Raw genomic sequence first — 23,776 nt, forward strand, 5'->3', positions numbered from 1 at the left:
ATTGCTTCCCATTTTGTTTTTCTTTCCACCCTATTTAAGCTGATTAAGGGTTTGGATTTTATTCTTGGGAGTTTCGTTGTTGTGTGTGGGAGTAGTTTTGGTGTGGGTGGGGTTTCTCTGTTTGGGTTTTTTTTGCATCCATAACCATAACTCAAGAAACAATCTCATTAGCAGCAGTGGTTAGAATAGTGGTCTGGCTCCTGTAGTATCAGATGCCTGTTATTAAAAGTTTCATATGAATTCTGTAATATGTAAAGAAAGTTGGTGGAAAAATAATCCCAAACAAACAAAACCTCACAATCCAAATGCAGTGCTGTAATTCAAGTCATTCTCTAGAGCAGTCTGTAAAAAGGGAATTTGTTTGTTTGGGTGTTCTATTTTTTAAACATTTTCTTGGTATTGTATTCAAATTTCATTCTGCCTGTCTTTTTAAGTAGCACAAAAAACCCCTGTAGAGAAAGATAAATCCTCTGTTCAACCTTCTCAATATATCCTCCCATAGCTCTCTTTTTTACTGTGAATCAGGAAGTACTTTTTCCAGACTTGCACAGTTTACAAGTTCAGATTGTAAATTACAAAGTAGTTAGATGTGAAATTGAAACCTGTGTTAATTTTTCTGAAACCATCTCCTGAAGCCAAATGAGTTCAAGTATTCTTTCTATCTGAGTTGATGTCCTCCTTTTGCTTCAATTCTGCTACTACTTTTTCAGAAGAATTTAAAGCTTTGGTCAATTAAATGGTTGTTTTTGGCTGCAGAAGAAAAAAAAACCAAGGTGATGAATCTTTCCCAGATTTTCTAGGGCTTCAGGGACCCTGTGATCATTTATTAAGTCCCTTATAAATGGGACATGTTGTAGATATCTGCCTATGTAAAACTAATACTTGTTCTTGCCCTTTCATTCTTAGGGTTGGGAAGTGTCATGGTATTATTATGAGACTTGGCCATTGTTTTCCAGAGAATATAGAAACCTGTGCTGGTTTTGACTGTGATATTTCCAATATCTGATTCTGTGATATTTTTCTAAGTAGATAGCTAGGAGAACAGAAGAAAGAGATAGTTTGTCTTTATAATCCTCTGAGCCTTTTATTGGTCAAAGTGTACATAGTCAAAAAAGCAGTTATCAATAGCAGTGCCTTAGCAGGCCTAAACTTTGAACAAAATCTTGTCAGTCACAACCTCATTTCTCTCTCTGCTATAGAAATATTAACTTCAACCAAAATGCCTAAGTTGTCAAAATAGCTAAAAACCTATCTTCTTTTGGAAGGGAGGGGTTTTGGGGGAACTGAGGGCGGTGTCATTATGAGTGAGACTGAACATCCTACCTTTTTATCATGGGAACAGTTCCTTTAGGTTTTGTTTTGGTTTTGGGGGTTTTTTTGTTTGTTTGGTTGGTTGTTTTTTTTGTGTTCAGCTCTATTCAGTGAGAATACTGTAATACTTTAATGCTTTTATGAACCCTCTTGCTCTAATCTTCTGACCTAGTGAAAGGCATGAAAAAGGAATGGTTTCTCTGCCCTATAGGGAGTCTTGCAGCTGAATCCTTCTTATTCTTTTGTGAAAGAAAGTTGTGAAATTGGTGAATAGATGTTTGATTTGCATTCTTACTGATAATTTGAACCACTGGTAATTCTCTAAAAAAGGCCAGCATGTTGGACATGGCTCAAAATGCAGGGCCTGATCCTTGGGCGTTTTCTAAACAGCTTTGTCATCTGTTTCCATCCTCCAGACTGTGTAGGTGACAGCATGTTACATTAGCAGTCACTACAGTTGAATTACTGTTTTAGGTACTTTATGTCTTTTGTAAAAGACTAGTCTTAAGACTGTAAAGGAGCAGAATTCTAGACTTTGATTAAGATGACTTTTACCTCTTAATTCTGAACCCTGTTTTGGACAAATTTGATTACTGTCATTGTTGAGGAATTTCATTTCAGTTAAATGTTTATATTTAAATATACAAGATTTATTCGTGTTCCTGAACTAGATTGGACAGTATGGCAGAATATTGTTCTGTAAACATTAAGAGAAGGATCCCATCCAGTAGATTAGAATTTGTAGCAAGAGAGAACAGCTTGTAAAGTACAAGATCAGCAAATATCTAAGCTTAAGAAGTTCTTTTTTATGTTACATGTGTAAGTTTCTGATGTTTTTAACACCAGCTGACATGAGTATATTACAGTTGTGTTCTCAGAACTACTGCTTAAACTACTGCTAGTTTTCCTTTAGCTTTTTTGAAAATATTGTCAAAGTCTGTTCTTATTTTCTGCTATTATCTTGCTTGATTCTGATTTCTTTGGAGAACATAATCTTCTCATAAAGATCCATGAGTTAATTTTTTATGTGTTGGTGCACAGTGACTAGAAAGGGTCTTTAAGTAAGCTAAAATATGATTTGGTAACAGGATTCTGAGAACCCAGAGCTGAAACCAGGATCTTTAAATAAATTTTGCTGATTCTGACATTGCTAAATTAGTAAGGCAGATTGCGAATGATTGTACATAAATATTTTTTTACCTTTCGCTGCTGTATGTTCATTAAGTACATAGTTGTTTATTCTGCAGATTTTAAATGCAAGGAAAAAAATCCCTTATCTTTAAGAACTGGAAAAATTGTTTCATCTGTAAAGGGGTTACTTTTTCGCTGAACTTTGTGTGTGAGACTTTGGCTGTTCAAGATGGAGGATTGCTTAATGGAAATTGTAGGAAGAGTTATCTGTGTGGAGATGCTCATGCCATGAGCTCATTGCTGAAATCCATATACAAAAAAGCTAAAATTTTTAAGGGATTTAGATAAAAAGTGAAAGATGTTGATGAAAGTTTTATGAAAATTGGCTTGTCAAAGACAAGAAGAATTGGCAGGTTTTCTTGTTGCAGCTGCCATCAATTTCATTGTTCACATTTGTGTGTTTAAAGTAGTTCAGTAGAAACGTTCCAAAATCATTTTGCAGCTGAGCTCACCAAACTCTTGGAGCTTTGAATGATACTGTTGATCTTGTTTTTACTTAATTAGCTGGGAATGTTAGGAGTGACTTCGTAGGTAATTCATTGTATTAGCAGAATACGTAGAACTGAGGCATACAAACTAATAATATTTCAAGTGCTGTATTTAACTTGGGCAGTAAACATAGATGTGTCATAGATGTGCCATTTTTGCTAGCACATTAGGTAAAATTGGTTATTAGTTAAAATTAATGATGCCTAAACTTAGGTAATTTACTTCTGAAGTTTTCAAATTGATTACAATTAATAATAATTAGAGAGATTTTAAGAAGTACAGTTACATGTGATTGGAAAGTATTGTAATGTAATAATACTGTATACTTTACATATTTCTACAGATACATGGATTTAGAAACTTAAAAAAATAAAAAAATCTCCGGATGGGAGAAATAAAATGTGGCTATTATTATTAATTTGGGTAATTTCTATCTGCATCGCTATGCTGTGGGAACTTGTTGTTGTACTTCAGTTGGATTTCACTCTAGCCTGTGGTATTTTTACGTATTTTTAAGGATTAATTTAAGCGCATTCATGTTAGACTGCAGCATTGAACAGCCACTATACCATACTGTAAATGGGTTATCATAATTGCTTAGAAAACTCAGTGCTCAGTGCATTTTGAAACAGGCGTAGCCTATGTGCAGATGTGCCAATTAAAAGCTGTATTAAAGTTTTCTTTGTTTCACTGTGTTTACTTACTTAAGCTCAAATCCCTCTTAAGCAATAGTCTTTGTAGTGTAAGATAGTTTTAATATTGGTTGGTCAGGATTTTTGTATACATATGGCTCATGTCTGTGATAAACAGCAAAAAAACCCCATTAACAAAAATGTAATTAACACGGACCAATGTAACCTAACCTTCAAGGTTAACAAATGTGGACTTCAGACATCTTCATATTCTGTGTGTTTTTGTTGTATTTTGAGTGTAGTATCTCCTTTTCTTGTTCTTTCAAACATTTTGAATTCCAGAGTTTATCTTTAAGTTGAACTTCTGAAGATTTACATGCTAAAGCAAAAAAGGTCCTGTATATTTGCTTTTTGGGGGCCTGGGAGAGGTCCCTGATCAGCTCTCTTCCTACATTCTATCACTTACATCAGGGTAAGGTACGTGTAAGAAAACTTTCCTTAAGAAAAGAACTTTCCAGAAATTAAACCACAGTGGTCTCTATTATACAATTTGTGATTGTCTGCAGTTTGCTGCTGGCTGCTTGAGGCAGATGATTGTGTTCAGTAGCAGTGCAACATTTTAATATTTGTCTAATAAACTGAACATCTTCAATTGCATTGTCTTTCTCTTAGTCTCTTATTTCTTGTCTGGATATGTGTCAGATGTTCTACAGCTGATAACATTAAATTACGTATATTTAGCCAAGGTAAAACAAGAAGTGCTTTCTACATAGAACACCACTGAATACTACTACTATTAAGCTTCTTGTCTTTAGTATGTTGAAACTAAAAGTTACTTCTTTTTTTTTTTAATGGTTGTTGGTATGTGCTGGCAGTTGTGAAACAGAGTGATTTCTGCAGCAAGTATGTGTATTTATATAATTTCACTACTGCAGATATGCAGGAAATTATAGCCTGTGTCTTGTGGCCATTTTTACTTTTTTCTTCCTTCTTTTCAGGAACTAATGGGTGAAAGCAACTTCATATTGTATCCATACTTTTTTTGCCTGTAGCCACATAGTTACATTTCTGTATTAGGAGATTGTGTGCTTATGAAAAAAGTTTATGATACAGAAAAATTATGCATCTAAAATGAAGGTCTCAGAACTCTTAGGTAATATTTATGTACTTCTTTTTTAAAAGTGCAGAGAAAAGTTCCTCTAGGATGAAATTTTATAAAAATATGTTTTCAAAATCAGTTATAATCAGATAGTAAACTAGTTATTCTTTGCTAGGAGTTATGCTGAACTTGAAGAACAGTTTTTCTGCAAAAACTGCTTGGTTGCATTGAATATTCATAGGTTGAATGATTGAGTGACTTGGACTTACATTATGCCTTGTGTATACTGCAGTTAATTTTGTTGCTTTTTTATATAGGTTTCTATTTCTTTGTTTAAAAAAATAGGAGTTTCTCACTGAAAAATGCCAGGACCCAAGTTGCTCAGATTATTGCCATGTAAAGGCTTTGTCAACCTGTAAGCATTCAGTTTCCACAAGTTGATTTATGCTGAATTGAAGGAACTCTATGCAACAGGGATGTGGTTTATGTATCAATTATATTCAAATTGTAGTATCCTCTTTGGATGTGAGAATAATGCTTGAATATCATTAGTAAAGATGACATCTTGTTTAAGATCTAGTTGCCTGATGTCACACAGAAACTGAATTCTTCATCTCCTTGATGGAGAGATGCAGAGGGCTTAGATCAGTGCTATGGTTGTTACAGAACATGGATTTTTATGATAGTCTGAATTGAATAGAACCATTCCTGTGCTCAGTGGAAATTGGCAGTGCAGGGTTAATGGTTGGGCTCGATCTTAAAGGTCTTCTCTATTTCTCACCTAAATGTTTCTGTGATTCAGGGCTAGGTTTCTAATTTTTTGGGTTTATATTTTTTTAAACTATGTATTTGCAGCTATTACTTGATTTGTAAATGAACTAACACTGTGTTTTAGTCATTCTCCCAGTGCTTCTGAAAACTTTTTGTCCCAATGCAAATATTGAAGCCTGCTGTTTTCAGTGCATGTTTGTATTTGTCAAAGCGTTAGTAGCAAAATGTTTGAATTGGATCAAGATTTTCAAGTCCAGTGAAAGCCAAACTACCTTATGAAATAGTTACTTGCTAGTAAGTCTCCAGTTAAACAGCAGTTTCAGCAGTAGTTATTAGTCAGTTTGTGAGGTCTCCTCCAACATCCCTTGGCCTCTCCCCAGGTTTCAGCAATTTTGTTTTAAGCGCTGTATAGGGAAGGATCTTCCAGGTTGTTGCTGCTTAGGCATAGACTCTATTTCTACCAAAAGAACATGTTATTCCTCTAGTACTTTGCTCCCCTTGACTTGGCTTTTAACCTTTATGGACACTGATTCTGCTAATAAAATTTGTTAGAGGATGAGGTTGTTGTTTTAACAGTAGTTAAATTCACCTTTCAATGGCTCTGAACAAGTTGTGTTCCCGTGTTGTAAATGTGGTTTTCTATTCCCAAGTGCAATTTAATGATGCGTCTTCAGCTGAGAAGTACCATTTATAATGACAAATAAGAGTCTACAGTTAGAGAGGTTTCATACGGTGCCAGAATCTCTCAATAACTCTCCTAAAAGCTAAATTTAATCTGTTCCACTAATGTCTTGAAAAGTTCACTTGTGTATGTGCATGCATATTTTGTGTATGATACACACTTCATTACTGGAACAGGAAAGTACTGTTAAGTGATGCTGAATGGATAACTAAAAGTAATGAAAGTACATATTCTCTTTGCATTCAGCATCTGACATGTTCATTTCTTCTGTCTTCCAAAATCCATTGTTAAATCTTTTGGCATAAATTTTACTTTAAGAAGGTGGGCTTCATTTTTTAATGAATGGTACCAGTTCAGCTTTCATTGTACAAAAGATGCTTTTGCCAATAAGTAATAAAAAGCTTTTGTCATGTTTACTCGCCCTACTGCTGGAAACATTTTTTGGGCAATTCCATAGCATTGAGAATGCTTGTTGCCAGTCCCCCATCCTGTCCCTCCTGCCCCCCATTTTCTGATTGCCATATGTTCTTTCGTGCCTAATTCTGTATTTTTTGTATTACTGTAATATATTTATCTGCTTTTTTTTTACAAAAATGTTTTTGCCCAGGCACTTATCTACATAGCTTTTTTTACAGTAAGAAAAAAAAGTTACAGGTACAGTGTAGTTGAGGTTAAGACTGTGTAAAAAATAAAATTGTGTGAGAGGCTTGTATATGTGAACTAAGTTAAAGCTCTTAGTTGCTGTTTAGGAAAAGATACACATATTTAGTACATCAAAATGCTTATTTTTAAGCTTGTTCTTCAAACCTACTGCATCAGAAGTTGAAAAACTGTGTAAAATGCCAGTATTAGGTAGCAATGCTAATAGATGTAAAATCAATTGGGTAATACAGTAATTGATAAATTATTGTGTTAAATAATTATCAGACGAACATTTAATATACATATATGTGAGTGATGATATACTGGCCAGTGATACCTTTACTAGAAATGCTGGGATTACCTGAAGCCTAATTTAAATAAGAGCTTTAGTGTAACAAAAAGTAAATTCCTGGACATTATGCTGTGGAAAGGTTAATATGTTAAAATTGTCTGTTGAAAAGCACACAAAAGACAGAACAGTTCTGTCAGTACTGATCTGAGCCATCATGGTGAATATTTTTCTGGTGATGTAAAAAAAAGAGGTTTCTTAATTTCCAAAAATGCTTTAGTTTGAAAACTTTTTCTTGTTTTCATTTCTGATTGGTAATGTTCCATATTTTTTTAAATTGTAATGCAATGAGATTGTTCAGAAAGCTGAAGTATGAAGGGCGTTGGACATGTCGTTTCAGTATCACCATAATTCTTTTATCCTTTGCAAGTTTGTTTTTAACGTGTTGTTTGTAATGCATTGTCCAGCCTATCGCACTTCGCCTTGTTTCTTCTGTTCAGGTTATTTTTGTGGAGATTTAAATTGAGAACTAGGGAAGACTATTGTGTGATGAGCTTCAGGTGAAAAGTAAAAGTACTTTTTCACAAACTTTGGCTGTCTGTCTCTTTGAGATAGTGTTATAATGTATAATTTTGAACAAGTGAAATCTGGCTACCTGAAAGCTCAATCTCACCGTGTTTGCCCAAATGGTACAGGTAGAGTCCTGTGTAGACTTCAGATCCTAGGTCAGTGTGTATTTTTCAAATTTTATTTTCCTGTGTTCCACCAAAATTTGTCTTTCTCTGCAGCAGACCAAAATAAAATACCTTGCATGGATTCTAGTGTTGTCAGTTGGAGATACTGCTAGCTGAATTATGACCAGTCTTGAATGTTGTTAGGTTTTTGTTGTTTTGTCTGCTGTAGTAAGGTGAAAGATACTTCGTGTTCTTTGGTGCAAGAACTTTTTAAAAGCTTAGTCATGGAAATTTTTTTGGAGGAGGGTTGATGGTAGTGATACAGGGTGTGGGTATCGAGTTACTGCATGATGTCCCTCTAAGACATTGTTTTTAACCAACAGGATATTTTGAATTTTGTATTTAGATAAATCTAAATATCTTTTTTGATAGAAGAAAGGGAAGTCTTACCACTTGTTTCACTAATATCTAAGTACATGCTGATTTCCAGCACTGATTAATTCATTAATATTGTATCTTATGACAGTATTGTTCTTTAGCTCTTGACTCTGATGTTTAGTCCCTGACATATTTTTAACCAAAGTAAATAATTTTTTTCTGGCCTTCTTTCAAAAGCAATATTTCTTCCATTCAGCTGGTTAGCTGCTTTTCAAGCAAAAGGACCTCCAGTTGGAATTTTGCTGTAATTCTTTGCAAGAATTCTGGAGAGTATCCTGAATAGTCTTTCTGGTGTTTTGTACATTGATGCTAATGCTTCCTTGATTCTTTTAGGGAATTGTATCTGGATCTTCCTCCATCCCCGTCTGTGTTGCCTGCATCATGTTATTAGTTGATTTTTCCTTCTTTATGAGTGAGCTTGTAGTTCAGAATGGATATTTTCCTACCTTTAATTGTTGGTTTCATCAGCTTCTTGTGATGCCAGTCCTCTGGGTCATTCCCTTTCTCCGCTCTGATCTTTCCCAGCATTAATGACGCTTCCTGTCTTGCTTTGTTACTTTTCTACTTTTTGTGTCCAGTTCCTTAGTGCAAGCAGTTCTTAAAAAACTTTGGAATCTATTAATGGTTCACCACCATTTTATTTCTTTCGCAAAATCTCTGGGTAGCCACTAACTGTTTTTACTTTAATGTATGTTGGAGTTCTTATGTGAGCCCTTGTTAGACATGATTAATATGTTATTCCATGTTATTAAATGAGATGCTTCCCTGAAAGTGAGGTCTGAAGGAATTGCTGTGGTCTCTGTCAGATGACTAGGTCTTGAACAATCTACCTTCCATGAAACTAGCATTTGTCTCTGCAGAATTTGTTCTGAAGCCTTGAGTCTCTAAACCAAATGAGATGGCTCACTTAAAATTAATTTCATGTTTATAATTAGAAGTGTTTTTTAATAAAGCATTAATAATATCAGTAAACTTTTCAAATAGAGTCTGAATATGTCTTTCAGCCAATGGTAATGACAACAAGAAATTCAAAGGTGATGATAAAATGGATGGGGCTCCTTCTCGTGTTCTTCATATCAGGAAATTGCCTGGGGAAGTGACAGAAACAGAAGTTATTGCTTTAGGTTTACCTTTTGGTAAAGTAACCAACATCCTGATGCTGAAAGGGAAAAACCAGGTAATTTGTTGATTTTCATTTTTTTATATGCTTACTGTCTGATTTCAAAATATATTGTTAAAATGCTATTGAAGTAAGTCATGAAGCAGTAAGTATTCTAGGAGAAAAGAGCTTTTGTTCCTTTATTTTTATTTAATGAATTTACACCATCTTTTAGTATATTTTGGGGGGAAATGGGATGGTTGGCAGCTACAGAAAGCAAAAAGTTAGTTGGAAGATAAATATTTATTCTTGCATCTTCACAGATGAATTTTTGGAGATGAAGTAGCTTAGCAAATAAAGTTGGTATGTGTAGAATGACATTTTCTGAAGACTGATTTAAGTTTGTTAAAATGTGTTATCAAACCCTTTGGGTTTTATGTACATCTAATATGAAGATTACCTACTTTGTAAATACTGAAAATTTTAATTCTTTTAATTACAGGCATTTTTGGAACTTGCCACAGAAGAAGCAGCTATCACTATGGTTAATTACTACTCAGCTGTGACGCCTCATCTTCGTAACCAACCCATTTATATCCAGTATTCCAATCATAAAGAGCTAAAGACTGATAACACACTTAACCAGGTATATTTACTGTTCAGTAGTATTACAAATGCAGACAGTAGAAGATGAGGCATGGCACGTGTTCTTGGCTCATGTGCCATGTTTGAATCATCTGGTTTTGTCCACATTCTAACACTCCTGTAGTCTTACCTGTGATCGTTCCATTTTGTGGCACTGAAAGGCATTTGCTTTCTGTGCCATCTTTCCATTACAATAAATTCTCTTAATGTGTCCTTGATGTCAACAGGCGAAGGTTCTGAAGTGTGTTTTTAACAGTTATTTAAAAGTTCTAAATAACTTCAAAGTTTTTGTCTTAGTTTAGAGACTGTAGGATGTAGAATTAACTTTCTTGTTCTGACACCTGAGATTCCAATGCCAATTTGAATTCCCCTAGTGGTAATGGCTAATGCCAATGCCTAAGTTTCAGTGCTTTGGATGATCACTCCAGTAGCCCTGGTAACTTCAGCTTGTGATCTGCTTTTTCTGGGGAATAATACCATAATGATCGCTCTAGAGACAAATGTACTTAAATAACAAAACACCATTTTGCTCTTGCCTCTCCAGGACCTATTTCACAACAAATACAGATACCTGTGTCTATTTTTAGTAGAATTGAAGAATTGGCAAAAGTAACGTGGTTACTTACCAATTAATACCAACTATAGAGAGATAAGAGACTGAAACCTACCAGAAGTCTGATGGTTATTTTAAGATTAATTTCTTATGTTGCATTTTTGATGATACAAAAAGCAGCTTAAGTGCCAAATTAATTTCTGTTAATTGTGTCCTCTGTTAGGACATGTAAATAGTAAAGTTATAGCTGTTGCCTTTGAAAGCAATTTCAGGGTAATCTATTTAAAGACATTTTGGTTCAGATCAAGTGTTGATTTTTCTGTTGGTCTTTCTAAATAGTCTCACTCCTTAGAACACTTTGATTTATTTTTATAGAGATTACCCACCCTCCCAAATGTGAGTTACAAAGAAAATTACCTTTATTTCCCTTGGATAAAGTAGGGGATGAATTCTGTCTTTGCTTGCAGTGGATGGACACAGTGGCTTAAGAAGTGTTATCTTATGTTGTCCTCTGGTTTCTCTGCTGATATTTATCTGATGTTTCACAGGTTCACTGTTTCAACCTGTAGGATGTGCTGACTTTTCAGCAGCCTTTATGCCACCATGCATATTACTACCCCATCTTAACCTTTATTCCAAGTCTTCCAGAACTTAATTTTAATTAAAGTTTAATTTATAACTGAATAATAGAAATAGTTACTTGGCAGTAAGCATTCAGTAACTACTGTCTCATGAAGCAGTCTATAAAACAAAGATGGTGGGACATTCTGTTTTCTGTAAGAAATAAAGATAGTAAAATAAAGATTAATATTAGTAAAATAGTGCAGGTATTGCTTGTAGTCTGGCATTTTTTTGGATGCACAATACTAAGCATTCAAATCAGATGAAAAATTTTTCTTACCAACCCTAATTCATTTGAATTTGTCTTTTTCTAAATTTTGAGGCAGGAAGATGGGATGATGTTTGAGGGTTAGTATGTATAACTAGAAAGATAGAATAAAAATGGGAGAAATGTGCAAGTATCTTAGTTAAAAAGAAGACAGGAAAAAATTATTTAACTGTGGGGTACTTTAAACAGCCAGGCCTTGGCTGGAAAGGTTCCATTAAGCTGTGTCATTCTGAACTGCTCAGTAGTAGTAACTTCAGAGATTATTTTTACTTATATGCTCAGAATAAGCTGGTTCTGAATAAGCAGTTTGGAAAGGGACAATTTTTAATTTTTATTTCATTTTTATAATTCTATGAAAATTCTTTTCCTGTGAGACATCAGAACACTGAGAAGAGCATTTAAACTCTGATATACAATAAGTATCTCTTAGTGCTTTATCAAGATGCAGAAGAATTAAGAATGGAATGACCTCTAACTGTGCTTCTTTTTAATCATTAGCCTGTCATAAATGCGCATGTTTAGTCCTTCTGCACAGACACTGCAACATTTAGAAATAAGTGTACTTGAGTGGTGGATCTTTTGAAGTTAGTTTCAGTTTTTCAAAAATAAGAAAAAAGTGTTACATACCTAAATGTCTTCAAATTGATTACTTAGGTATGATGCTAGCTGTTATTTTGAAGCTTCTTTGACAAAATATGCATAAGAATTTTAATATTTACCATTGTTTAGTCCTGTATTCCTTCATATACTCACATTAATTTTAATGGAATGAAATCTATATAAGTATATATAGACAATGCTGACAAAGGTTATATGTTAAAATTGACTACACAAGTTATAGTTCATTGGGTTATACAGTTTAAACTTTCCCAGTCACTGTAAAGACTGATATTTAATTGATATGTGCTTATAGAAAGAGTAGGAAATAATTGTGCAACTCAGCCAAGTATCTGGCTATCTTGAAGTTGTGTTTCATGCATTAGGGAAAAGAAGTGTAATTGAAAGACATTTTTATACAGTTACAGTAATTGATGTTAAATGTAGGGGTAAATTTTGTTTTCCCAACTGGTGTTCACCAGGTCTTTTTTTTTCCCCGCCCCCACTTTCCTTATTCATTGATTTGATTCAGTATGAGGAGTATCATGTAAGTTGTGAGACACGAAATTGTGTAGTATCTCTAGTACCTTTAAAATATGCAGTATGCATTAATATGATGGTTATTATTTTTACCTGGCATGCTCACTTGTCTCTTTTGTTTTGTATTGTTTTGCTTCATAAGGCAACTGTAATGAAAGTATTAAATGAAACCTCTTTTTTCTGCACTTTTTCTTTCTCAGAAAAAGACATCTAATCTTTCTGGTACTGTCAGCTTTGGCAGTGAAAGTATTTACATAGATGTGTGTTTTTGTGGTGGTATCATGGCTACCTTTGAATTTCTAAAATCCTACTTGTGTTTAAAAACAAAAAAACCATATATGGAGAGGATTTTGTTTTTCTTTTTACAAAAGATGGTGGATAACAGACACCAGTTTGTTTACCTCTCTGGATACTACTTTCTGACATTTGTTAGTCTTTTGTATTATTTCATTGTGTTAAAACTGAGAAGTTTGCACATGCTAGTTTAGAATTTTCCCTTCCTATTAGAACCTTCTACATAATCAAAATGGCAATGAAATGTTAGCTGAGATACAACCTTTTGCGTGTAAGACAAGTACTTCTGCTTTCTGTAGGGTTGGGGTTTTTCCTTGGTTGGTTTGTGGGTTAGTTTAGTTTTGTTTCCTGTAAAGGAAAGAATCTTGAAACCTACAAAATCCTCACTTTCTTTATCCTTACTAGTAGAACAATAAGCTTTCTACTAGAAAGATTGATATTGGTGCCTTTTGAAGCCCCTCCTCAATGTGACATAAGGATTAATTGCTGTTTTCATTTTTGTTGGCGCATCTCACAGAGTCAGACTGCGTTGCACTTAATGTTGTGTTATGTCTGTAGCTCTGAGTTTTAAATAAGTGGACTGTTTTGTGTTTCTGGAGTTAACTATATTAATATTTCTAATTAATTTCAAGCTGTTATCTTGAAATATTAAGAAAATCTCTCTTTTGTCGTATTTTTTTTAAGCGGGCCCAAGCTGTTCTTCAGGCAGTGACGGCTGTGCAGGCATCAAACGCTCCCATTAGTGGGACCACTGTTAGTGAGAGTGCAGTGACTCCAGCCCAGAGTCCAGTACTTAGAATAATTATTGACAACATGTACTATCCAGTAACCCTGGATGTTCTCCATCAGGTAAGTCAAATTTCACTTGAGCTTGAGCTGTGATTGGGAGAAACACATGTGTAAAACTGTACAATGTTTTTTGGCAGATATTCTCTAAATTTGGTGCTGTATTGAAGATAATCACGTTCACAAAGAATAACCAGTTTCAAGCTTTACTGCAGTTTGGTGATCCCGTGAATGCACAGCAAGCAAAACAAGTAAGTATAGTTCTCTTCTAAGGCTAGAGATCTTCCTGTACTCTCAGTATTTGTAAAATGTTGATCTACCTGAGTACTGCCATAACAATGTGTCATACTCTTCCACCATGTGTGTGAATTTTTGAGATTAAAAAAAAATAAGTAGAAGTTAGGTGTTATACTATGTGAAATCAGTGTTTAATGATAGTATGTTTATGAATACGGTGTCTAAAATATTTTAGACATTTGTATGAGCAAATATTGTAGTAAGTCTTCACAGAAATTAAATAGTATGCAAGACTGCAATAGTAAAAATGTCAGCCAGAAGTAAGAATGTAGGATGTCATGGTGATGCATAATTAATTCACTGTAAGCAGCAAATTTAGTAACCCTATTGAATTGTTGTTTGCAGGTACTTTTAAGCATCCATACAAAAAATGTGATTTGTGGATTAGTTACAGATTTGTGAAAGTATTTAGTTATAGTATCCTAAAAATAAAAAAAGATCTAAACTTATTTGTAACCATAAATGCCCAGAAGAAAGAGTGCAATTTACTCATGTGACCAGACTCTGAAGAAGCTTTGCAGCAGTGATGGGTGAGCAGGATCTTGCTTTTGTTTTATAGGAAACTCTCCTATCCTGGGTAGGAGAGGCAAGAACAGGTAGCTGGTTTTATTCATTATAGCAGGAGAGAGCCTATGGATAAATTATGGCAAAGATCAACAGCATGTCATCTAGACCAGATGGTTTGAATTAATTGAATGGCATATGTTCACATTTGTGGCAGTAGAAAAGGTGAACCAAGGGGGAAGGTGAGATTTTTATTATTATTATTATAATTTTCAAGAGATAAATGGAATTAATTTGTATTTTCAAACCTTCACATGCAGTCTGAGTTTGAGGAAGGCTGATTAAAATTGATGTGCTGGTTAAGTGTTGCTTGGCAGCATAGAAAGTGCTTATTGCCCGTAGATGACAGACTAGCTGAGAACTTCACAAAATTGAAAAGCTCACACCTCAGGCTAAGTTGGCAAATTTTCCTCTTGGTAGAGGAAAGACAAAAATGGGTTTAATTTTCTTTTGTAAAGAATGAGGACTATATTGAAATAAAGACTTCCTTTAGTGGTGGAGGGTGGTCATTTTTATCCCTGTCACCAAATTAAATATGGGGCATTGAGTGAAGAACTGTGAGATGGTCAAGACAGGGAATCACAAAGAATTGAGCATGTTTTCAAAAAGCAGAGTGTAAGTTTTCATGCTGTTGAGGAAAACGAGAGAAAAGATGATTTGCAACTTGATTTATGGTGGTCCACTTTAAGATAATCTACTCCAGAAGAGGAGTCTGGAAATACTTGTAGATCTGGAACACAATTTAAATTAGGGATGTCCTTCTCAGAGTTGAAATAATATCAGATACTAGATTGTGCCTCAGAGTAGAGAGATGCAAATATATTACTGTACTGCATAAGAATTTGTAGGGATGGGATGGACCTTGCAGGTTTAAAATAGTGGTACAGAAACTACATCATAACCTACAAGTTCTGCAAAAATCAATTGTAAACATTTAGATTTATATTTTAAATATTTGATAAATAGTTGGATGCTAAATGTATTTGTTACAGAAGGTTGTAATTCAGGCTTCACTTGTGTTTGGAAAGCCATTTTTCAGTAGTAGATGTTACTGCTGCTTTTAAAGTGCTTTCCTGATGCAAAGTATGACATCAAGTGTTAAAACTTTTGGTCTCGTGTTTTGAATCATGTATATTATCAGGAAATTTAATGGAAAAATGATGTCTGCAAAATGGACTGTAGTGATATGAAAATTATCAGTGTAATTCTAGAATATAAGGAAGTTACAAATAAAAGGATGAGGTATGTAAAAGTCTGAAAGGAATCTAAGAATCTCTTGCTGTTGTTGACTTCAGACAAACTGATGCTAGCTTGTGGGACTCTACTGGGCTTAAAAAAACCCAGCATGTATTTGTGTCTCCAGTTTGGCATGTTTTCATTAGAGTACCTGTTCACTTGTAGTAGCGTGTGTGTGAATGACTAAACTTCATTAAATAAGTGACTCCTGTATGTACAGTCATTGTCAGAGTAATGTTGGGGCCTTATTGTCAAATTGAAATGGCCTTAGGTTTATAGTTTCATATTTTAACCAATCTATGCGTAAATATACAAAATGATAAGAGAGGAAGGAAGGTTTGATTTCCCCACTGACCTAAGAAACTAAATTGAGTAAAATACAGTTCTTATGATTAAGCCGCTGTGATAAAACATGAAGTGCCACCAGAACAAAAATACCTAAAGGAAAGAAGCAGTCAGGTGATTGGGAAAAAAACCCTTCAGCTTAAATACATCTGGATGTAGAAGCAAGATGACGTGGTGGCTGCAATTCAGTTGCATGGAGTTCAAGATCAAACACATGGTAAAAGAGTAAAGTTTTCAATTTGTTTTCCATCCAAGTTACTGTAGAAGATAATGGGGAGATTTAATTTTCCGGTGGCCCTCTTTACAGGAAATCAGAATATGGCCTTAATAGAAATTGAAGACTTATTAAGGAAGTTAAAGAGCAATTTGAAAAACTCAAGTGATGTAAGTACCAAGGAGAGATGCTATGCATTTGAAGGTTCTGAGAAAACAGTGACACTGACAAGAATGTGCAATATGAAGCCTCTAGCCCTATGGGATCTCTTTTGGAATTTGAATGAGCAGCTAGTGAAAAACCTCATTCCTGCTCCGCTTGTTTTGTAAGAAACTCATTTCCTGTAAAAGTAGATAGTGGCTCCACCAGTACTTATTTCATCACCACCCTCAGGCTGAATCATTATGGGTTCCTTGGGTGAAGACTGGGAGCTTCAGGTTCTGTCTAATGCAGCAGTCTAGCCAGGGTGGAGAATGTAACTGAGAATGGGCAAGAGTAGAGCACATTGAACTGCCACGCTTCTGCTAATGAAGGTTTTGTCTGGAGATGTCTGTGTGCATATGGAGATACCTAAGCATTAAAAATAGCCCATTTTCATTGTAAATGATGAGTACTCTTAGCATAAGCAGCAGACTTAAATATTTGAACACTAATATTTTGTATAGCATGAGATGAGAGAGCTGGTGTTTCTGTCTGAGAAGCTGGCTGATTCAGAGCATTGCCTTTGTGCAAATGTGCTGGAAGTATTCTTGCTAAATCATAGATATTAACAGTCATTAATGATTCATCTATAGACAATCAGCTGAGGCTCATACGTAGTGCCTGCAGGTCATCTTGACCCAGCATGGGTTAAAAATATCACTAGAGGTTCTGTGACAGTTGGCCAGTTGATCCTTCCTTGGCCTGCACCTGATTCAAAGATTCCAGTGAAGTTTGACTGCACGTGTCGTCTTTCCAGTTGTTTTGCCTCACAACTTCAGGGTAGCTTTGTAAGCAGTCTGCAGAAGATCTCTGCCAATCTGCATTGCCCTAAAATATGTAGTTGGAACTTCAGGTAGTTATTGCAGAATGGAAGAAAGGACATCTTCAGATAGGATGCTGAGCTGCAGGGCTATTATCCACTATTGTTGTATTAGGCTTTTTTGGACATCTTTAGTTCTAATGAGCACAATTTGTACTCAGAAATGATAAGTAGTGTTCAGGTAAACAGGAGAGTGCTGGATTGCATTGTATCAGAAAGCCCAGGAAGTGCAGCAACATGTCTTTTGCACATAAAATATGTTAATTTATGAGAACAGAATGTATTTACATAGACTTTTTAGCCACAGAAACTTCTTGTATCTAAGATACTTGTCTCAAAAGAAATTACTTTCATTCAGATGCACAGATCTGTGGGGTGCACTTGGGACATATCTCTCCCAAGAGATACTTAGCAGATGACCTTCAGTTACCTTGAGGTACTTATTTGAGCTGGAGTATGTTTTGTAAATGTTGCTTCCAAGGGTTTGGGGGTTTTTTATGCCTTGAGCTCTTACGCCCTTCTAAAAATCTTAGGTTTAGTTTTTTGGGTTTGCTGATACAGGCAAGATGAAGAATGGTACTCACATTTGTAGAAGGTCTCGTGATTCTTGATCTCCTTGGTTTGGCCCATGTGTGGTGTGGTATGGTATTGCATGTGAAATAAATACTCAAAAGAGAAGCTTCTTAACAGTAACTAGAGTTCTTGGAGATGATGTTTGCATGACCATTCACTAGCAGTGAATGGCTGGTGTCATGTTTTTCAGGATGTCTGAGAGGAACAGTGTTTGATGATTTTTTGCACATTCTTTTGCTATACAAGTAAGAGCTCAGGACACACATTCATATTTGTGACTTTAGATGTGAACAGTTAATCTTGAAAAAAATGCTGGCTGGTGAGAATCTTTCTGGCATTGCTAGAGGTGTATGATGCTGCTGGTGGAGATGGTTGGGGTCAGGGTTTTTTTTTATTCTGGTGTTTGAACCCTTTCCTAGAGTTTGACTACAGTGCTTATTAAGAGTGCATCTCCTTGCTTTCTGGCTCAGGATGTTCTTTCAGCCCATCTATCCCCCAGCTACAAGGGATTTCTCTTGTGCAGTACCTTTTATATGTATTTTTGGTCACTTTGATTTTGGCAGAAAGAGGAGTTGTTGCTGTTTCGGTAGAAGTTTTAGTTACTTATATAGCTCCCTTTAAACACTTCTCTAGAAACTACAAACACAGATATATCTTGGTTTGCTACTTCTAAAGTCTAAAATATTTCCATCAGCTTAGCAACTTTCTGCAAGCCACAAGTCAGTATTTCTACAGACTCCACACAGAGGTAAAGTATGAATCTTGTAGGGTCCTGTGATTCAGACAAAGCTAAAGAATACAGCCTTCCAGTCTTGTTCACACCTGTTTGCTTCATCATGGGATTGGGTGTTCCCTTGCTGGGCAGTGGCATTGTATTTGACAGTAAGTAAACCCTGGCTGGATAATTTGGACCTTCCTCTAGTCCATATCTTAGTGGATTTTAGAAGGTAGAAAGTCTTCTAAAAGGTGTGTCAGATACTTAATATAAACTTTTTTAGGTGTAAGTGTTCAAGTGATATTCTTTTCCCAAATACCAATAGGAGTCTTGGATTGTGCTTTGTCACCATGTTTTAAAGAGCTAGCAAATGGTGTGTGCTGTAATGGTGGTGCTCACCACCACTCCAACAATACAGAAGTAATTAATTAAGCTTGTGTTCTATGAATAATGACAATAAATTTTGCTTTTGAAATATTGTATAAAGCATTTTTAAGCTGAATTTCAAGCATAGGAATTTATCTTAAATTGCTATTTGTTGATACAGTGCTTAGATTTTCCAGTTAATGTTTCTGTTCTATATGTTTTTAGAACTTGCAAGCTATGGCAAAATAATTACATTGACTTACACATTCTTTTAGGTTGACTGCTAATGATGGTAGTTCTTTTAAGTGGTTTTGTGAGCCCTGGAGATATCAGGTGTGATAATGTTTTGTGGGGACAGCCTTGCTGGCGCAGGCCTAGCAGAGGGGTGTCTGCAAGATGTTCCGTTTCCAGATGCATCACTGTATGAAAATAGCAGGCACACAAGGTTTGTACAGTGCTGAGCTCAAAATAGTAAGCCCTACCAGAACCTGCATGTGTTGGCAAGTACACTGCAGATGTAACCCTGCTAACTGCAAGAGCTAGCTCGGGTCCAGAAGTGGTACATTTCAGTCTAAAATTTCGGTTCAAACACTGAAATAAAAGATCTAGTGTGTGTATTTGAAAATTTGCTTTATTTGTATTTTTAGTGCACATCTATAAAAATAAATAAATATATATATATATATGTAGTAGTTTTATATTTAACATAATGACTTGATTGAATGCTAATTTTTAAGATGAGCTGCATTGTCACTTCCTAGCACTCCCTAAGAATTAAATTGACTTTATAACAAAAGTTTCTGTATTTTTAAGTCTCCCATATTTAATTGGTAGTGCTTTGAGTGAAAGGAAGATATGCCCAAAATGTAAATGGACTCAAATCCAGGTATTGACTTGCCTGGTGGATAAGGGAGATGGAGGAAACCTATATATTTATATGGCTATATATGTGTTGGATTATTTTTAAAAGTGTTTTCCTAGAGTACTAGTTGTCATGTTAATACACATTCTTTCAGAAGTACCAATTAATTGTGAAAATGGGAAAAAGAGTAATATCAGGTTAGCAGTTAAAGTTGGTTTTTCTCTCATTTTTGGCAGTAACTACCTTTAAGGGGAGAAGGAGAGCATGCAGGAGTAATGTATATATTATGGTTTAACAGATGGCTGTCTAACATGATAGTTAAGTCTAGATTTTTTTTTCTCAGTTGATTTTCCATGTAAGATTCTTGGCTTTTTGTTCTTGCTCTTTTTTTTTTTCTTTGTAAAATCTATTTGGCATTTTAAGCTGTGCTATAGAATGCAGGTTAATTAGCTGATTTTGACAGACAAAATTTAGGTTTGACAGTGTTAAAATGTCCCTTGCCACTTTGGTGCAAAAGAAGTTTCTAGGTAAGAAGGGAACATTGAGCTTCCTGGCATCATGTTGAGAGGTTAATGCATTTTAATTGATTTTAAGCTAGACAGTAAGACACATAAATATCTATATGCTGACCTTGTTTAAAATAAAACAACCAAAAACCCCACCCTTGTGCAACCAATTGGTATTGTGTGTCTTTTAAATAAACTGTGATCTTTTTTTCAGGCCTTAGATGGTCAAAATATTTATAATGCTTGCTGTACCCTACGAATTGATTTTTCCAAATTGGTGAATTTGAATGTCAAGTACAACAACGATAAAAGCAGGGACTACACCCGTCCTGACCTTCCATCTGGTGATGGACAGCCAACGCTGGACCCAGCTATTGCTGCAGCATTTGCCAAGGAGACCTCTCTTCTAGGTATGATGTTGACATTCTTCTTCTGTACTGCAAAGCCACTTCATGAAAATACTCAGTAATCCTTCTAAAAACTTAAATTACAATAGTGTCCAAAGGCCCATTCACGGTTCAGTCTGTATTGTGATGTGAATTGTAGTAACGTAATTATGTTGTCTTTAGAAGTACTGCAAAAAATAAATGAAAACTTGCATGATAAAATGGCAAATGCACAAAGTACTAGAAAAAGTCAAGTTAGTTCAGCTTGTATCCCAAAATCTGTCCTTCCCTCTTGGGTATGTTCTTGTCTGTGGCCACCTTGTCCATTTTCCCACCTAATTTGTAAGGGAGACTTAATATGATTTGCATGATTTCTTCATGCTAAAGGTTATTTGTAGTATCAGATTATGAAACTAACATTTTGCTGGTTTCCTTCAAAGAGGAAAGATTATGCTCTTTGCTTAAAATACCCAAACCCTATGGTGCTACTTGTAATTTCTGTGAATAAAAGAAAAATATCTGTAGTTGCATTTCTAGTGATATGTTACAGTTGTATATATCCTGTCAGCCTTTGAGTTCATCAGAAGTTGGTGAAATTCTCGGAAAAAGGTACAGATATATCTGTCTTCTGACTATTACCAAAATAATCAATGCATACTCCTACTCTTGTCGAATTGTTTTTTGGGGAGAACACCTTTCACTCTTTAAAATGTAATAGCACTCAGGTATAGAATCACTACTTTTATACAAGCTGATTTATTATGTTGCGATCATTGTTCTTCCCACTTAGTCTTTTTCTTTTTTCTTTCTTGGATAACTTCTCATTTTTGTTCTGAAGAAAACATAAGAACAACATATTTTTCATGGTTTTTTGTACAGTCTGGGCCATACTGAAGTGAGTTTGAGTTACTCTAGGAAAGAGGAGCCTCTGCTTTCTGTTACGAAAGACAGAAGGCACTTAGTGAATGATGTGAACCCAGGAAGAGGTAATTATTGTAGCTAGGGCTGCTGAATGTTGCACTGTATTTGACAGTTTTCTGAAATCAGGTTACTTGGAGGATACATTTCATATCTAGTTGTAAAGTACACACAAAGTCAGTTCCCCCAAATTCCAGAGCACTTGACTTTGCAGCTTGAAGCTACAGCAAAAGTTTTGGGAAGTAAAATACTGTAAGAATCTAAAGTCTCAGAAAAAAAAATAGCTCAAGGTAATTTTCTTTTTCCTCCTTTAACTTCCCATAATTAAAAAACTGGCCAGTTGAGTGAGCTTGGTATATTGTTAACTCTTCAGGTCCTTTTGCATGCTCAGAAAGAATACCATGAGATGGACGTGTGGCATTGCTGTAAAAATTCTTGCTGTAGCTGATCTTTTATATGTATATCATGATATTGCAGACAGAAAATGCACTAAGGACTCACTTCTTCCTTTTGCTTATGTTACACTTTTATATGCTGCAAACTTGTACAAAACTTGGGTGCAACTTTAAGAGTATACTGTAATCCATATGTCAGAATTGAGATTTAGGTTCAGTGCAGTTTTGTGGCTTGAGTTTTAGAGACAGGATGTAAATCTTGTTAGTTTTGGTGCTTAAATCTGCACTAATTCTAAACCAGATATATCTTGGTTTCCTTCTGGGTGAAATTAATGCTCCACTTCAGTAAATGTAACTTGATGTAACTCTTGTAGCTTTGTAAGCTGTTAAGCAGAGATGTTAAGCTGCTGTTTCCCCCAAAGCCATAGGAAGCAGGACAAGAACTAGTCAGTACAAGTAGATGGTGATTACTTGACATAGAGCCATGAAAAGGGTTCATAACAGGTCTATAAACCCAGTTCTTGGTCAGTTTTACTTACCTGCATTAAGATTATTACTAGTGCCTGTGGTTTTCATGTAAATTGATAATATATTTTTATTATAGCTTCAATTTGCCTACTATGAAATTGGCATTAGCAATTTGCACTTCAGAAGTCATACAAAAGGATAAGCTGAGAGGGAGTAAATTATGTGATATGTTTTATTTTAACTTCATTGAGGAAAAGGCCTCAAAAGGCTAAAAAGAAGGTATATAATATCAGTATGTTTCCATTAATATTTTGAAAAAAAACAAAAGCCTGTTATCTGTTGTTGTAGGAAGCTAAAATAAAGCTAGTGACAAAGATTTCTAATACTAGTTGATCATGTTGACAATGTAGCTAACATTTCTAAAGAGTTTCATACAAGTCCTAAGCAGTGTTACGTGGTAACTTTTTCATAATAGAAACTCTTCTTATTTATATTTATTAAAAAGCTTTTCATTGCTTTAATCAGAATGGCAAATCAAAGTACAGTGGAGACTGCAGACCAGGAATTCTGTTCCACAGCAATTTGCTGTGGCTTTGTAATTTGTCTGACCTTTTCAAAAAATGAGATCTATGTATGCTAAGTAATCAGTAAAAACATATCAATCAAATAGATGGTCTAGCCTGCATGCATCATCACTCATTCATCTACTGCATCCTCACCTGTGATAAAATAAGGTTTCAGAAAACCTTGAGTCTGTAAACTGGACAATATTCAATGAGTATTAATGTTTTTTGAAAGAAGGAGAAAATTACTAGTGGACTAAATGACCTGGTTTCAAATGAATGAAAGGCAATTTTTTTTTCTTCTGTTTTTTACCTCACATGTGAAACAATATGAAACAATAGATATAGTCTTCCTCTTCTTCAACTCCCCCAAAACAGTTACAGATGTCACAGAAAAAAAAGCTTTGGATAAACAACAGCTGCATTGTACTGAACCACAAAATAGCAAATACTGATATATGTTTAATATGTCAGATATTTGTTTAATATTACAGCTGGAAATACACTGTTGTGCTTAGGGCTCACACAGCTTTATCCCTTGCTGGCATTCTTTGTTGGCATTTTCGACTAGTGCCCCCTTTTTGAGATTCTTGCTGGCAATTTTGAAGGATAATAATTGAAAATACTTTTATAGGAATGTTGTTTATTAAATCATTGTTTTTAACTTCCTCAGTGGGACCAAAGAATGTCCTTGGGAGAGCCTGATGCTATGAAGAATTTTGCCTT

General features: G+C 35.1%; 1 protein-coding gene across 8 annotated transcripts in view; it reads left to right on the forward strand.

Moving 5' to 3' along the window:
• Nucleotides 1-23,776, forward strand: part of PTBP2 (polypyrimidine tract binding protein 2) — a 45,396-nt gene that overhangs the window by 14,744 nt on the left and 6,876 nt on the right. For 4 of the 8 annotated variants that reach the window (XM_038144168.1, XM_038144161.1, XM_038144162.1 and 1 more), the window contains 6 exons: nt 9,223-9,395; nt 9,820-9,963; nt 12,534-12,548; nt 13,520-13,684; nt 13,762-13,872; nt 20,535-20,730. In XM_038144168.1, the coding sequence (XP_038000096.1) occupies nt 9,264-9,395; nt 9,820-9,963; nt 12,534-12,548; nt 13,520-13,684; nt 13,762-13,872; nt 20,535-20,730 (763 nt within the window). In that variant the 5' untranslated portion in view covers nt 9,223-9,263. The remainder of the gene's footprint in view (nt 1-9,222; nt 9,396-9,819; nt 9,964-12,533; nt 12,549-13,519; nt 13,685-13,761; nt 13,873-20,534; nt 20,731-23,776) is intronic. The other 4 variants (XM_038144163.1, XM_038144165.1, XM_038144166.1 and 1 more) reach the window with 1 other exon arrangement.

This window comes from Motacilla alba, chromosome 8, assembly GCF_015832195.1.
Source record: "Motacilla alba alba isolate MOTALB_02 chromosome 8, Motacilla_alba_V1.0_pri, whole genome shotgun sequence".
NCBI classification, from domain to species: Eukaryota; Metazoa; Chordata; class Aves; order Passeriformes; family Motacillidae; genus Motacilla; species Motacilla alba.